The sequence below is a fragment of the Mercenaria mercenaria genome, chromosome 18, assembly GCF_021730395.1.
Source record: "Mercenaria mercenaria strain notata chromosome 18, MADL_Memer_1, whole genome shotgun sequence".
Taxonomy (NCBI): Eukaryota; Metazoa; Mollusca; class Bivalvia; order Venerida; family Veneridae; genus Mercenaria; species Mercenaria mercenaria.
In genome coordinates, this window is record NC_069378.1 from 19,940,400 (window position 1) to 19,957,490 (window position 17,091).

General features: G+C 35.8%; 2 protein-coding genes across 2 annotated transcripts in view; one reads left to right on the forward strand and one right to left on the reverse strand.

Moving 5' to 3' along the window:
- Positions 1 to 4,208, reverse strand: part of LOC123538309 (multidrug resistance-associated protein 1-like) — a 65,954-nt gene extending 61,746 nt beyond the window's left edge. Inside the window, exon 1 of the mRNA XM_053529691.1 lies at positions 4,086 to 4,208. Within this exon, the coding sequence (XP_053385666.1) occupies positions 4,086 to 4,178 (93 nt within the window). The 5' untranslated portion in view covers positions 4,179 to 4,208. The remainder of the gene's footprint in view (positions 1 to 4,085) is intronic.
- Positions 4,209 to 4,221: 13 nt separating this feature from the next.
- LOC123538310 (tubulin polyglutamylase complex subunit 1-like) lies at positions 4,222 to 16,431 on the forward strand. The gene is made up of 8 exons (XM_045322297.2): positions 4,222 to 4,350; positions 6,490 to 6,580; positions 7,076 to 7,206; positions 8,852 to 8,915; positions 10,377 to 10,492; positions 11,107 to 11,300; positions 12,570 to 12,653; positions 14,406 to 16,431. Exons 1-8 carry the CDS (start codon positions 4,284 to 4,286, stop codon positions 14,421 to 14,423), a joined length of 765 nt encoding a protein of 254 aa, XP_045178232.2. The 5' UTR covers positions 4,222 to 4,283; the 3' UTR covers positions 14,424 to 16,431.
- The last annotated feature ends 660 nt before the right edge of the window (positions 16,432 to 17,091 follow it).

The following is a 17,091-nucleotide window of genomic DNA, read 5'->3' on the forward strand; positions in this document are numbered from 1 at the left end:
TATAGAATTATAATGGGCACATATTTCAGTCTTTTTTATTTGTATAATAGCTGGTTTTCTAAAAAAAACTGTCCCAACTCCTAAAATTCAACTACAATCAATCCAGGAATGTGGGTAAAGCCTTAATGCATGTCAAGGTAACAGTCCAGACAAGATCAGACATGACCTTTTTCCCAGTGTGTACCTTGACCATTTTTTTTTACCTACACCAAAGACCTTGGTTGTACATCTGGATGAGGTTAACAACTGATGCTATTAACCCTTAGCCTGCTAAATTTCTAAAATGGACTGTTCCATCATTCAGTTTGGGCAATACCATTTATTATTCGAAGGGGTGTTCACTGAAAATTTACTAACTGAATAGCGAACAGTGCAGACCATGATCAGCCTGCACGGATGTGCAGGCTGATCTTGGTCTGCACTGGTCACAAAGGCAGAATCCTCTGCCGCCAGCAGGCTAAGGGTTAATAAAATTATTCAATGGTGTAGAAGATATGGAGTGTACACAAATCTAAAGTATTTGACCTTTGACCGCAAAGTGTGACCTTGACTTGGACCTTCTGATCTGGGTTATTAGATCGGCACATCAAGTTGATGAGGTAAATAATTGGTGCTAAATTAATGAAAATCTTCCCAGCGGCTCAGAAAATATGGAGCAGACACAGATTTTAGCTTTTAGATTTCCAAGTGTGACCTTTACCTTGAACCTGGTGACCTCGGCTATGTACTCTGTGTGTCCCCCTGTTGAAGGAAACAACAGATTTTAGTTTTATGAAAACCTTTCAATCCGTTCAGACAATATGGAGCGGACACAAAATTAAGCTATTTGACCTCTGACCTCCAAGTGTGACCTTCACCTAAAATTGATGTTAGTTTTATGAAAATCTTTTCAGTAAGATATGGAGCTTTTCAGTAAGATATGGAGCAGACACGTAGATAAGCTATTTACCTTTAACTTTCAAGTGTGACCTTGACCTTGGAGCTTGTGACCTGAGTTAAGCGCTGTGCATGTTGTCTTGGAAAAGTTAACAATTGTAAGTTTTATGACTTTTTTTACCTGCTAGAATCACAGAGATACAGTAAAACCATGCGTTCAGACCCTTACGATCATGCATGGTAAGACAGTGGTTCCATTTCTTTTCACATACAAAGTGTTGTCCCAGAACCACAGCAGCAATAAATATTTCAGCCAGTAAATGCGGATGAAATGCAAATCTAACTAGGTAGTAAAACCTCCTGTGAAGTTGTGAGGATAAGAATGTCAGGACAAACACTGATAGAAGGAGAGAAAAAGCTACAACTGCTCTCCAAGCTTGTCAAAGTTACCACCCTAGCAAGCTCTAAAATGACTTTTGACCCCTATGTGTTACCTATGCCTTAAGACAGGGCTTACGATTTGCACCCAACACTTTGTTTCATTCAAGCAAACTTATGTGAAAAAGAAAACAAGATTGCTCTATGCTTGTCAAAGATATGACGCAGACAAGCTCTAAAATGACTTTTGACCCTTAAGTTTGACCAATAACAATTGAGACAGGAATCCGGGATTTGGGTGCAAACATTTATGCCAAAACCAAAAAGGTTGCCTTATGAATATCAAACTTATGGCTTGGACAAGATCTGACATGACCTTTGACCCTCTGGTGTGACTTTCACTTAAGACTAGTAAGGAACCAGGAGTTTGTGTGACACTCCAATTGAGATAACTCCAAATATAAACACCATTGTTCCATGCATGTAAAAATTATTGTCCAGACAAAATGGGATAGATGCCGTGCACTAACTAATGCACTTATGCAAATACACCAAACAACCATTCTGACAACTTTGTCCAGCTCACCGCAAGAAGGTACCAAAACTAGAGAAAATCGGCGCAGTCTGGTCAGGATCCATGCTGTTTGCTTTCAGAGCCTATTACAATTAGAGAAACTGTTAGTGAACAGCATGGATCCTGACCAGACTGCGCGGTGCGCAGGCTGGTCTGGATCCATACTGGTCACAAAGCCACTATGTTGGTTTTCTCATGGCGCGGCTCATTTATTTTAATATGATGGAATAACCGATCACACTATTGTCTGATGACCTTTTTCTTGATTTCTCTTTAAATATACATCTGAGTCAAATTCATCAGTTTTATACATCGTTTTAAAGAGTTCTATGAGTTGTAATAGGACCTCTTTCAATTTTCAAAATATCTTAATTAGCTTTGGATTTATTGTCAAACAAGGCAATCGGTAACACTGATGGATGCGCCCCACTATTACTGTAGCATAAGGGGCTTTTCAATCACAGAGGTTATGTTAAGGAGAAATGAGGTCAGCAAGAGTTGTGGTTTTTTCACACTGCATTCCCTCTCACTGATATTAATATGTAAAGTATAGCTTACATATTCTGAGCCCGGACAAGGTTTTATAAAAAAGTGAGATAATTCAAAAATTGGACCACCTAGAATTATGGTTCCTTGTCACTGCACTTTCTTTCAATGAGGTCTATCATTGTATAAAGTTACAACTTGGTACCTTCAATACCAATACATTTTTGAGTTATCCTCTGCAAAAGAAGTGTCAAAAAGGGGGATAATTAAAAAATGGGACCACCTAGAGTTATAGTCCTTGTCTATGCACTTCCTCACATTGACCTCTAGGAATACGTAAAGTATGATGTCGATACCTTTCATAGTATTCAAGTTATGCCCCGAACAAGGTTATCAGAAAAAGGGAGATAATTAAAAAATGAGACAACCTGGAGTTATGGTTCTTTGTCACTGCACTACCTCTCAATAACCCCTATCAATGTCATCTTTTTGAAAGTGATGTAGATATTTCATTTAACCTTGAATTACTGAAGACAGCCCCATTGAATGCAAGAGTAGGTTGCTTGATAATATTAAAGCAGAAAGATGCATTACACTGTGACTGCAGTACATAAAAGCACAGTTTTGATATAATCTGTAGCCCTTATCAAAATTACTGACATTTCTCACTTCATCATGGCATGAATAAAACAAATATCAAACACTGTTGATTTTCTATCTTTATAAACATCTAACTCTTAAATGATTATAGTAGAAACAAGAATTTCCGAAATCATCTTAGTTTTTTTTATTTTTTATTTAGATTATTGTGTAATAAATATTGTTCTGGAAGGTGCTTTGGTTATTTTGTATTTTCATAACAAGTTCTATCTGGCAAGTATAACAAATATGTCATAAATGTAATACAGTACTAGGTCACATCTGACTTAAAAAGCAATGCTAATTAGGTCAGTGTCATTAGACAGAACATGACATTACATAGTTGAAGACCATTCATTGTTAAGTACCATACGGTGTCGACTATCAAAATATTTAATAAGCTTTGATCTAAAAATTGTGATGGTTAACAGAACTGTGTATGGAACTTATGAAATCACTACTCAACTGTTGCAGAAAATATCTCAGGTAGCAATTACCACAGTAAAGATAACTTTTGCAAACCCTTGAATCAGGATTTCCAAAAACTGTCCACAAACAACTGAGAAATGCTTGCATTTGTTTTTCAAACCTACCTTACTGTGTTGTAAAGAGGGTAATTTAAATATTGTATGATTTTAATACATAAAAGTGTGCAGACTGGAAATGATACACTACTTTCCAAAGTGAAAATACCACGTACTTAAATGTTAAATGGGTCTAAAATTTCATTATAATTTTTGTATTGCTCTGTAAAGACTTAAGGCCATTGTAATAGATGAATAAATTATATCAGAATAATTCAAATATGTGTAGCAGAAATGGTGCAATTAGCTGTGGACACTTGTGTTAAATTGCACACACAGTGGCAAAAAAAAACAAAACAACAAACATGTCAAAATCTAGGACATGACTTTAACACTCCATAAAACTTTATCAGTAAATTTTATGTTCATAAGCACAATTGATTTGACATGCATACATTCATCTAGTAATCAAAACTAACTAAAAAGTGGTGGTTGTTGCTACTCAGTACCTGTGTATTCCACATGTCATTATCAAAATAACATGTAAAATTTCAATGACAGTCGATGTCAGTTTACAAAACCAAGAAATATGAACAAATAAATGTTACCCAAATAGTTTCCCCACCACAGAACTTCTCCATCCCTCTTTTCAAGTAATTATTTGGAACAATAAACTCTTGTTGCACCATCAACAACTTCATGTACAATGTTTTAAGCGGATTTCTTCGGACTTTTTCCTGTTGATCTTCGGATGTTTTCGGAACTGTCCGTTTATTTACCATACCGACAAAAAAAAAATAGCAAAAATGACAGACAGGAAAAAGATAAATTCATCTGATGATATCCCAAAAGAGTCTGACAGGCAATTTCTTGGTAAAGTTTCCACGAAAATTTCGTTCTTCAATAAATGTAAAATTTGCGTTTCGTGATAATTGAGTAAAAATGTGTTTACATAACAGGATTACAATCAATTCGCCCCATAGTCAACTCGTCTCCCAGTCAGCTCGTATAATATAATTTAATATAATAATGATGTAAAATGTGAGTCCCTACTGTAAAACAGGTTCTGCATAACAAAACAAAATGTTTCTTTAAAAACTACTTTTCTTTTTGTTTTATAAATACCCGATTGTATGTTAAAGTGCAGAGTGCATGCCCGTTTCGGCAGTGGCTATCGGCATGGTAAACGCAGATAAAATGTGAGGGCATGACTTGCTGTAGTAAAATTAATAAAGTTAGTGATATGCATGATACAAACCAAAAGAAACAATGACACTTCTAGTTAATACCTCAGAGACAATTGTAGTAGTGTGTCTTCGTCTGTTCAGTCATTATTTCTGTCCAGAAGCATTTATCTAAACTGTTTAATGGATTTTCTCATAAATTTTAAATACACTTGAATTTTCAATCATAATATGACATTGAGACACACACATGACTTGGGCCACTATGTCTAACATCAAGTTGGTTAAATTAAAATAGCTTTACTTTGTATTCATTAAATGAGCGGTGCCATGAGGAAACCAACATAGTGCATCCGCGCAGTCTGGTCAGGATCCATGCTGTTCGTTTTCAAAGCCTATTGCAATTGGAGAAACCGTTAGAGAACAGCATGGATCTTGATAAGACTGCGCGGATGCTGGTCGCAAACGCACTATGTTGGTTTTCTCATGGCACGGCTCTAATATCTTTTATCTGCTGAGATGATTGTCATACAGATAGCAAGCATTGTTTACCTTGTCAAAATGACATGCAGAACACTAACAATGTCTATATTCCCTCAGTATGAAGTAGTGGCCATCTGCTAGGGTAGTTATCTCCTTCTGTTGTGCGGGGGAGGGGGGTGCCTTTGTGGCCAAGTGGTTAAGGTCGCTGTCTACAAATCACTTGCCTCTCACCAAGATGGGTTCAAGGTATGATATTTAATTTCTCATGTGAGGAAGCCATCCAGCTGGCTTATGGAAGATCAGTGGTTCTACCAAGTGCCTGCTCGCGATGAAATAATGCACAGAGGGGCACCTGGCATCTTTCTTTACCATCTAAAGGTTGAAAGTTGTCAGATGACCTATTGTGTTGTTTTGATGTTTAACCCAACAAAAACAAAAATCTCCTTCTGTGAGTGCTCTTGTTTGCTTCTTGTCAGTGAACAAATTATTATTTAATGTTCATGTGGATTTTCATAGTTATATTGTTTAAGTTCTTAATTGTTATTCCATGTATAGATTTGTCAGAAAAATCTTATGCCCCTGGTGTCTGAGATCTGGGAGGCATACATGTGGTGTTTGATCCATCTGTCTCTACATCCGTTCATCATTACATCTGCCTGTCACACTTTATTGCAAACACAACATCTCCTACAGTTTTCATCCAGTCGAAATGAAGCTCAAAAGGCATAATCAGCATGAAGTCGACATGTGCATATTATTGGGACTTTCATGTCCGATTACTATTTTTTGAATAATGCCCTTTTTTGGATTTACCTGTATTACAGCTACATCTGTATCTTATGTACTTGACTTATCCTACAGTTTCCATCCAGTCCAACAGGAACTTGGTATTCTTGATCAGCATGGCATGGACGTGTGCATATTTTCAGGACTTTCATGTCTAATTACTATTTATAGAGTTATGACCCCTTTTTGGACTTTTCCACATTAGAGTTACCTCTGTACCTTTTGTACTGAACTCCTCCTACAGTGACCATCCAGTTAATAAAGGGACATTACCTCTCATGAGCAGACTCAATCAAACTGAGTCTGCTGTTATTCTTCTTGGTTGCATTCTTTGCTTCCAAAGGATCTTTTTACAGATTTCATTTGTATGCTTCACCAACATGACTGCATATTTTCAGGGCTTTTTATGTCTAGTTGTAATTCTTGGAGTCTCCTGGTTTTAAAAATAAAATCTCTTGGAAAGCTGCTCTTGGAACTTGGGATGTACATAATTACAGCACACAAGAGTAACATGCTAAATGCAGTACAGCATTAAAATGTTTGTTTTCTTCTTTTTTAGAGCGAACGTCTGTTGGTATGCTGATGAGAGATGCACTGGGAAAAATAATAGCCAACAGGCCGGAGGACCCAATGGCCTTTCTTGCAGACTAGTAAGTAACAGTATTTCATCAACTGGGAAGCTAAGTGCTTCCCATTTGGTACCCACATATGTTTGGTTGAAACTTTTTGTTGGAAATGGAGCTTGAATGGGTTAGGTCATGCAGAAAAATAGTTGATCACAATGAAATATTGTTTCAAAGTTGTGCAAACCATCAATTTCCCCATTAAACTCACAGTTTACATTTTATAGCAAGCATAAATGAGTAGACAATACAGATAAAGTCTCACATCTAGTCATGTGTCTGAAGTTTAAGTCATTACACAATTGTGGTTTTAAGAGATATTTAAGGTGATTTGTTATTGAATGGTGTTTTCAACAAATTTAAGGTGCTACATGCAGCACTTGATCCTAAAATATAACTTCTGTGGCAAATGCTGCTTTTTAAGGAAAAGAGCTGATTTTTTTGACATCCACAGAGCAATTATGTTTCCTGTAAAAGTAGAATTGGCAAAGTACTTTCTGTGTATTTTTTTTATGTCTTTAGTTTTGACTCGATTGAGGACAGCACAAGTCTAGTTCAGCGTGCAGACCAGATGTTAAAGATGACCCATTACAGTAGACCTTTGTTTGAATCCAATGTTAGAGCAGCATACGATATACTCTCTAGTCACAAAGGTAAACCTTTAACTCTCAATTCATAGCACTTTTGTAGTTATACAAAAGCCATACTACAGGGATCTTTATATAATATTTTTGTGCCCCTCCCTCCCTCCATGAGTGTTGGGGGGCATACAGATTTGGTCTTGTCTGTGGGTCCGTTTGTGGATGCGTATGTCTGTCCGTCCGAAGTTTGAAATAGTAAAAAATGCACATTTTCATCTTGTGACGTGCCTAGCTCAAAAGTATTTGAAATAGATTGATGAAACCTGGCATGAGTCTAAATACTGATATAAACTTGCAAACCTCTTATTTTTTGTCTGGCTGCACTCCTATTTCCAGAGTTATGGCCCCCTGAAATAGTCAAAAATGCACATTTTCACCTTGTGACAATTGCCTAGCTCAAAAAGTATTTCATATAGATTGATGAAACCTTGCATGAGTCTAAATCATATGAACTTGTGTACCTCTTATTTTTTTATCTGGCACAGACCCCTATTTCCAGAGTTATGGCCCTTGAAATAGTCAGAAATGCACATTTTCACCTTGTGACGCGCCTAGCTCAAAAAGTATTTCATATAAATTAATATTAAACCTTGCATGAATCTTTATCGTGATATAAACATGCACGTCTTCTACTTTTCGTCTGCCTCTGTCCCCTATTTCCAGAGTTATGGCCCCTAAGATAGTCAAAAATGCACATTTTCACCTAATGACATGCCTAGCTCTAAAAGTATTTGATGTAAATTCATGAAACCTTGCACAAGTCTTTATCATGATGTGACCTTGCACACTTGGCATTCTTCTTGAAAATCTTAATGCTTATTATAGCCTTTTAAGACTGCAAACATTTGAATTATTGCCCCTTATTTGTGACAAATGTACCAGTGGGGGCACACCCTGTGTCCTACAGACACATTCTAGTTATTGTATACCTACCAATTTTGTGTCTCAAATACAACATGTCTTTTGCTCACAAATACAAAACCCTGTAAGGAACGAAAAAATATTCAATGGTTAGACTGCTAGCTTTAGTTGTGATGTAATTAAGGCATCTTGACATTCCATGTGTTAAAAGTTAACCATTTCAAACAAGTTTTTAGTCTCACCTGCCTAATATTGTAGTTAATTTTGGTTGGTATAACACTAAAAGTAGGTATATCAATAAAACAAAAGGGATCGTTAAAGCAGTATATTGATCTGCAATGATGCATTCAGCTCATAATGATTTTGGGGGCAACCGCCTCTTTGGTTCCAGGCCCTGCAAATCCAATTGAGCTGAATACAGCTTGAGATCAAGATACTGTTTTTATAACACTTCTGTATTTGAAGAAATGTTTTTCAGTTCTTAACCAGTTTATACTGGAAATAGTAATATTTAATGTAGACGGAAAGTAGATTCTTAACCCTTCTCATGCTGGGCATTATTGATTCTGCCTTTGCAACCAGTGCCTGCACATCCGTGCAGTCTGATCATGACCTGCATTGTTTGCCATTCAGTCAGTATCTTTTTGGTATGCACCCCTTTCAACAGTTAATGGTACTGTCCAAATTGAAAGATTCATTTTAGAAATATAGCAGGGTAAAGGTTAATAATTTGTTTCCTCAGGATTCTGTTTAGAAATGCAATAATTCATAGGTGACAGTGTGTCTTTATTTGCAGTGAGTAAGAAGGTGTATGGTGTAAATGGAATCATATTTGCAGATTTACTGCTAGCATTATGCAGGTATGTATTTGCAATTTGAGTAAGAAAGTGTATAGAGTAAATGGAATCATATTTGCAGATTTACTGCTAGCGTTATTTATTTGCAATGAGTAAGAAAGTGTATGGTGTAAATGGAATCATATTTGCAGATTTACTGCTAGCATTATGCAGGTATGTATTTGCAGCAAGTAAGATAGTATGTAGTGTAAATGGAATCATATTTGCAGATTTACTGCTAGCATTATGCAGGTATGTATTTGCAGCAAGTAAGATAGTATGTAGTGTAAATGGAATCATACTTGCAGATTTACTGCTAGCATTATGCAGGTATGTATTGGCAATTTGAGTAAGAAGGTGTATGGTGTAAATGGAATCATACTTGCAGATTTACTGCTAGCATTATGCAGGTATGTATTGGCAATTTGAGTAAGAATGTGTATGGTGCGAATGGAATCATATTTGCAGATTTACTGCTAGCATTATGCAGGTATGTATCGGCAATTTGAGTAAGAAGGTGTATGGTATGAATGGAATCATATTTGAAGATTTACTGCTAGCATTATGCAGGTATGCATTTGCAATGAGTAAGAAGGTGTATGGTGTAAATGGAATCATATTTGCAGATTTACTGATAGCATTATGTAGGTATGTATTTGCAATGAGTAATGTGTATGGTGTAAATGGAAACATATTTGTAGATTATGCTAGATGCAGGTATGTATTTGCAGTGAGTAAGAAAGTGTATGGTGTAAATGGAAACATATTTGCAGATTTACTGTTAGCATTATGCAGGTACATATTTGCAGTGAGTAAGAAAGTGTATGGTGTAAATGGAATCATATTTGCAGATTTACTGCTTGCATTGTGCAGGTATGTATTTGCAATGAGTAAGAAAGTGTATAATGTAAATGGAATCATATTTGCAGATTTACTGCTTGCATAATGCAAGTATGTATCTGCAGTGAGTAAGAAAGTGTACAGTGTAAACGGAATCATATTATTATATAGATTTACTGTAAGCATTGTGCAGGTTTGAATAAATAAAAGGTTGATGCTGAATCTGATGCACAGATCAAACTGATAGCACATGATATTGAACAGTAGTTACTTACATACTTGGTAGACATGTCTGGTTGATACATTTCCAAGTCACTTTTCGCATTAAGATTAGTCTGGTGCTTGAGTAATTCCAGAATGGATATGATGTTGAAGAAATAATTGTAGTCATTTACAAATGCTCAGAATAAAGAAAAAATCAAAAGTCTTGTCAGTATTGGTATGTGCCAGTCATTGCTGATATGTTAGTAGACAATTTGCTAGATTTACTGCTTGTACTGACACCGGGTGAGAAAAATGTGCAGAGAAATTGAGGCTTAAACTCAAGATTGTTTGAATATTATTTCAATGCTTTACCAGCAAAGCTTAAAAGGAAACAAGTTTTTGCAAACAAGCATATCAGTCTTGAATATACTTTTGCTTTAGGAATTTACCAGATGCTGTTGTCACAAAGCTATTACAGAAGATAGAATGTTCCCCACATGAAGCTGTGCATTATGATGTGTTTAAATCTGGCGTGTTTGCGTGCTGTGTACTGCAAGGTATCATGTTATATCCTTTATTAATCCCCTTCTGATGGAACACCAGATGGGACTATAGGAATGCCATCTGCCCATCCGCAAATCTGGATCCTGCAATTACTCAAAAAGTATTCAAGATAGGTTCATAAAACTTGGTTTGTGAATAGAGGGCAATTTGTAGACTATGCGCGTACATGACGTTTGCTTCTAGGTCATAGGTCAAGGTCAGTATTGAAGGTCATGTAAAAATTGTTTCCACTCCATAATATTTATATGCATTGATGGATTATCTTAGTGCTACACACAAACGTTTCCATGATGAGACAATATGTCAGCACATCATCGATGCTTGTTGGTTAAAGGTCAAGGTGACTGTTTAGTCAAGTAAAATATGTTCTTTATTGACTTAGGCATTTATGTTTTTTTGATATTGCATTTTTGAAAATAGTTTAGAAATACAAACCCATATTCTAATGTTCATAATATGACCAAAATTCAATTTTAAAGAAAGATCATTTTTAACCAAAATCTGGAGGTCAGTGCTATTAAAAGAGTTAACCATTAGTAACCTCCTTTTACACAAATCTCACCATTTGTAAATAAAATAATTATTTGTTGTTGTTCTGTTTTTGCAGATTATGTGAAACTAGCAGAACAATTATTTCAGTGTTTAGACATTCAGCGGACAGGAAAGGCAAATAAATCTCTCTGTGATATTGTTGTGGAACAGTTACATACAGCACTTGGTAGTTCAAGAACTGATGCTAGAAGAATATTGGAAAGTGGTTACAACCTTGGTGTTGATGGATTGTATTTAGCTCTAGAAAGGGTAAGTTTAGCTAGATTGTAAATAGTACTTTGAAGAGAGAAGTGTTTTTGGATTGCATTTAGCAGTAGAAAGTGTGTTCATAATGGTTAGTGTTTACAGGCTACTGACAGCAGTAAAAAAGGGAAGGGGAAAATGGACTCTATTAAATATCTAAAAGGTTTGTTTTTTTGTTTCAGCTTGTATATATATTTTACACTGTGGAGTTTTGTTAAAACTAAGATTGACCAAGCTTAATGACTGCCCCAGCACTTTAGCTAATGTAAGGGATTGTAGAGACCAGTGGTACATTTTGCTCCCTTTTGGAGTTAAACCCATGATCTCTTGGTCTGAGTCAGATGCTCTACCCTTTCATTGCTATGGTATTGTAGAAGGATTGTAATGGATAAGCATGTAGATGTATTGTAATTAGCACTAGCAAGGATTAAGGTGCAATTTATTATAAAGGAATTGAAATTATAAAGTTATAAAGTTTAACTGCTGTTACATCTTCTGTTCCTGCATAGAAAGAAAGCTATTAATCAAAATTATATTATTTAAATTGTAGTATTTTCTTTAGTCAGTTTTTATGTCTTTGCAATGCTACTACAACTAAAATTATGTTTACTCGGATAAGAGTCTTGTGTCATCTGGCACGCTAAAGAACTGGGAAAGATTCTGATATTGGAACTTCTTCTATATTTTGTAATATTTTCCAACTAAAATTGATAATACTAACATTCTTGTGGAGAAGTTACCATCCGTCCCGCTTAGCTCAATAGAGAGAGGGCAGATCGCAGGGTCTTGAGTTCAATCCCTGGGCGGGGCGTATATTCTCCGTGACGATTTGGTAAAAGACATTGTGTCTGACATCATACATCCTCCAACTCTGATTCATGTGGGGAAGTTGGCAGTTACTTGCAGTGAACAGGTTTGTATTGGTACAGAATCCAGGAACACTGGTTAGGTTAACTGCCCACTGTTACATAACTGAAATACTGTTGAAAAATGGCATTAAACCCAAAACAAACAAATATACAAACCAATATGGGCAACAATTGGAGACTATGAAGATACTTAGATACTTATTGTACACAGCTTATTTAGCTGAATGGTGAGGTCTAATACATGTAGGCACTCGCAGTCATAGTGTCTCTATTTCTTTGTAAACTAATATATTAGTATACCTTTTCAGTCAAGTACAAAGTATGTTATTTCCAAATTATGAAATCTGTAAAAGACTAAAGAGTAACTTAAGAAAACCCACAATAATACAGTATATACAAATTTCAGGTACTGTCAAGAAGTCAAAGAAATGCCTCCTTACAGACATGTGATCAGTTTGTTACAGAAATCTGTGATGCATTTTTATGTAAAGTAAGTTGAAATCAATAAAATTTGATTGATTAAGTTTGATACACCTCAATGCTCATTTTATTAGAGAAGTGACATAGTTCTTTTATTGATATGCAGCTATATGGCTGCTTTGTTGATGCAGATTAAAATAAACACTGAAATGTGGAAGAGAAAATTACTACAGTTATTACATGTCTTCTTAATTCTTATATAAATCACTGGTGTTTAGTTTGTGCTATATGCCTGGTCTGATTTAACACATTTTTAGTTCGACTTTTCGAAGAAAATATAGAGCTATTGCACTCGCCCCCGTGTTGGTGTCGCCGTTGGTTAAAGTTTTTGATAAAGTCAAATATCTCTGTTACTATCAGAGCTATTGACTTGAAACTTAAAATAGTTATTTACTATCACAGTCTACACCAGGTAAAACAATCCCCATAACTCTGATTTGAATTTTGACAGATTTATGCCCCTTTTTAACTTAAAATATTTTGGTTAAAGTTTTTGATAAAGTCAAATATCTCTGTTACTATCAAAGCTTTTGATTTGAAACTTGAAAAAGTTATTTACTATCAAAGTCTTCACCAGGAGAAACAATCCTCATAACTTAGATTTGAATTTTGACAGATTTATGCCCCTTTTACTGGCAAAGCACTAATTCAGAGTCAAGCACTGAGAAAAGTCAAGTGTGCTGTCTGATGGACAGCTCTTGTTACTGAGCTAGTAAGTTGAAAAATTGAAAATAAAACAGAAAATTAATTTTAGATGTCATATAACAAAACACTTATTGAATGGCTTTGCTTATTAACTAGCAGGCCAGTCAGTAAATGAAAATCAGAAAAATTTGTGACAGATTAATTTTCACTATATAGTGATTTTGATTATTACATGAAATCTAGTCCTTGCTAAAACTCTTAATTTTAAGTACTATTAAGGCAAAATACACTGCTTTGAAGGAGATTAAATCTGCCATAATTAGACTTTTAGAAGTTTGCAAAATTTAGGTCTTGCCAAAATATGTGATAGTATAGCAATTTTTCACCAGAATCTAATTAACAATATCTGCATGCTCATCCATGATACTATGGTCTATTTTATACATGTATACAGATAACATTAACTGCATTCTAGATTTAAGTTGCTCCTGTGTGAGTACAGTATATTTCGTAGAATCATCTATAAGATCCTTAGGAGGCATAATATGCAACAAAGCAAAATAATAACAAACTGTTCGATGTAGAGCAGAAACCACTGTCCGCGCCGCCTAATGCACTTTTCCACAAATTTCCACAAAAAGGTCGTAAAAGAAGGTTGATAAACAGAATCTTCATTGTAAAATGGTGCTGACAGACTTGCACTGATAACCACAGGTACTATGAGCCCGCCCGCTTAGCTCAGTAGGGAGGGTGTTGGTCTATGGATCGCAAGGTCGCGATTTCGATCCTTGGGCGGGGCGTATGTTCTCCGTGACGATTTGATAAACGACATTGTGTCTGAAATCATTTGTTCTCCACCTCTGATAATTCATGTGGGGAAGTTGGCAGTTACTTGCGGAGAACAGGTTTGTACTGGTACAAAATCCAGGAACACTGGTTAGGTTAACTGCCCGCCGCCGTTACAGGACTGAAATACTGTTAAAAAACGGCATTAAACCCAAAACAAACAAACAAACACAGGGACTATGATATTGGGAGACTTTTTAAAATTCATTTAAAATTGTAATATCCTGATGTATTTTTTGATTTGAACTAATTTATTAACATCTCTCTACAGGTCAAGAAATTTAGCTGATAGCTGTGAAAAAGGAGGAAGAAACTAATAGGAGTATTATAAAATAAGCTGATGCTAGATGAATCAGCGAATGTGATACAACAGTTCGTTGTCAGATACTCAGTACACAGTGTTTACAAGAGAATATATTTATGTGTCTGTAATAGACATCAACAATTCTGTCATGGAGTTATTGACATTTATACACAGTAAGGTGTCAAACATTTGATATTGGCATGGAGTTGGATTTTATGCAATAGTATTGTGTTGTTATCATAGCTGAAAAGATAGTTCAGGAAAAAAATGGTTTTGGTAGACATTGTACATGTGACCACCTGTATAAAGTGACTTTTTAGCTCACCTGAAGTTTGTTTAGGATGAGTTATTAATATAGGTGGATTGTCCAGCGTCAACAATTTTTACTTGAACATTTACACCAAATTTGGTCAGTAACATCCTGGCATCATCTCTGTCAAGTTTGTTCAAATGGTTCACCTTGGCCCCTTTTATTGGCCACCAGAGCTAAAAATAGAAAAACCTTTAAAAGACTTCACATGAATTGCATGATGGATCTTCGTCAGACTTGGTCTGTAGCATCGTTATATTTTCTTCTAGAGCTAGAAACACCTTAAAAAGGCTTTTCCCATGAACTGCTTGATGGATCTCTTGCAAACTAATTTTGGTCGGTAGCATCATTATAAGGTTCTCTTCCAGTTTCGTTCAAATGGGGGCACTAGGCCCATTTTAGAGAAAACCCTTAAACGACTTCTTCTCATGTACTGCTGTATGGATCTTCATGTAGCATCATTATAAAGTCCTCTCGAAAATTTGTTCAGATGTGGGCAGTCGGCCCAAGTAGGGGCCGCTAGGTTAGAAAATAAAAATAGCTTAATAGGTTTCTTCCTTCAGTGGCCACTAGAGTAAGCTTGATGGTTCCTCATCAAACATTGTCTAGAGCATCAGTATAAGGCTTTTTACCATGTTTGTTCAGTTGGCGGCACTTGCTCCTTTTAGGGGCCACTACAGCTTAAAATTGAAATACCTTTAATGTACTTCTACTAATGAACCGCTTGATGGATCTTCATTAAACTTTGTCTGTAACATCATTATAAGGTCTTATGCCAAATTTGTTTAAAAGGGGTGCATTATAGGGGCCACTAGAGTTAAAATAGAAATACCTTTGAATGATTTCTTCTGATGGTTATGTGTTTTTGTTGTGTGTCAGCAAATTACAGAAAAAGTGTTTATTAAAAATAAATAAGTTTTGTTTTGATGAACAGCTTTAAAGGATTTCCACCAAACCTAGTTAGAAGCAAAGTCAGGTTGTCTTCAGGTGAGCAACTTGGGCCCATTTGGGCCTCTTGTTTTTATTAAGCGCCTGCTTAAAATTCCTCCCAAATGTTTTTACTATATTGGTACATACCATTAAATGACTTTTTCATTACTCATCCAGCGACCAAATAAAACAGTTCCCAGTAGGCAAAATTGCCTGCAAAAGTGTCAGTTAAAACAACTGCTTATGAAGCCTCTCACAACTATCTCACAGCAAATGTTTGCCTTTACTAAATCTGCTATTCCAACAGTCTAGCAAAGAAACAGTCAGTTGACTTTGAGTGGTGTTTTGTATCTTAAAACTGATCTTGAACAATGCCACAGTTTCAGCCTTTGTCGACTTAGTATTTTAACATATTTCATGTCTTTTTAAATTTACCAGATCTGTTAAGAGACCACTTTCAGTGCTGAGTTTCTCATCATTCTGTCTTACTGTTAGATTCAGATACATCCTTGTATAAAGCTCTCACAAGTTTGTCGAAAACATGATGGGATATTTAATTCTGTTATCCGTTATTTGTCAAATCTGCTTTTAAATTCACATGTATATTCCGTCCTAAGTTTAGCACCTTAGGCCTATTTGGGCCTATTGCTACAACAGTGAATTTCAAATGATTTATGATCTACTGATAATTACATAATCTATCACTAGTTATGTTTTCTTTTACTGATCATTAAATAAATTTATTTATTGGAAGATGTTACCATTTTTATGTATCCACAGTTGTCACTGCACTTATTTCTTAAAAGCTCGCCCGCTTGGCTCAATAGGGAGAGCGCAGATCTACGGATTGCATGGTCGTGAGTTCGAACCCTGGATGAGGCGTATGTTCTCTGTGACAATTTGATAAAAGACATATCATTCGTTCTCCACCCCTGATTCATGTGAGGAAGTTGGCAGTTACTTGTGAAGAACAGGTTTGTACTGGTACAGAATCCAGGAACACTGGTTAGGTTAACTGCCCACCGTTACATAACTGAAATACTGCTGGAAAACAGCATTAAACCCAAAACAAACTAATTTCTTAAATGCTACATACCTTGCATACACTTTTCAAATAGATTTCAAGTGGCCTGTATTAGTGATAAAAGTCACTTGTTGCTCAATGTTGGAGTTCTTTAAGGTCATTATATTTGTTGTGTTTTCAAAAACCAGTTTGTGGCAGATGTTGTGTTCTACCTAAACCAGCTTGAGGCAGATTTGTGATTCTACCTAAACCAGTTTGTGGTAGATTTGTGCTTCTACCTAAATCAACTTGGGACAGGTTTGTGCTTCTGCCTAAACAAGTTTGTGGTAGATTTGTGCTTCTACCTAAACCAGTTTGTGGTAGATTAATGCTTATTCCTAAACCAGTTT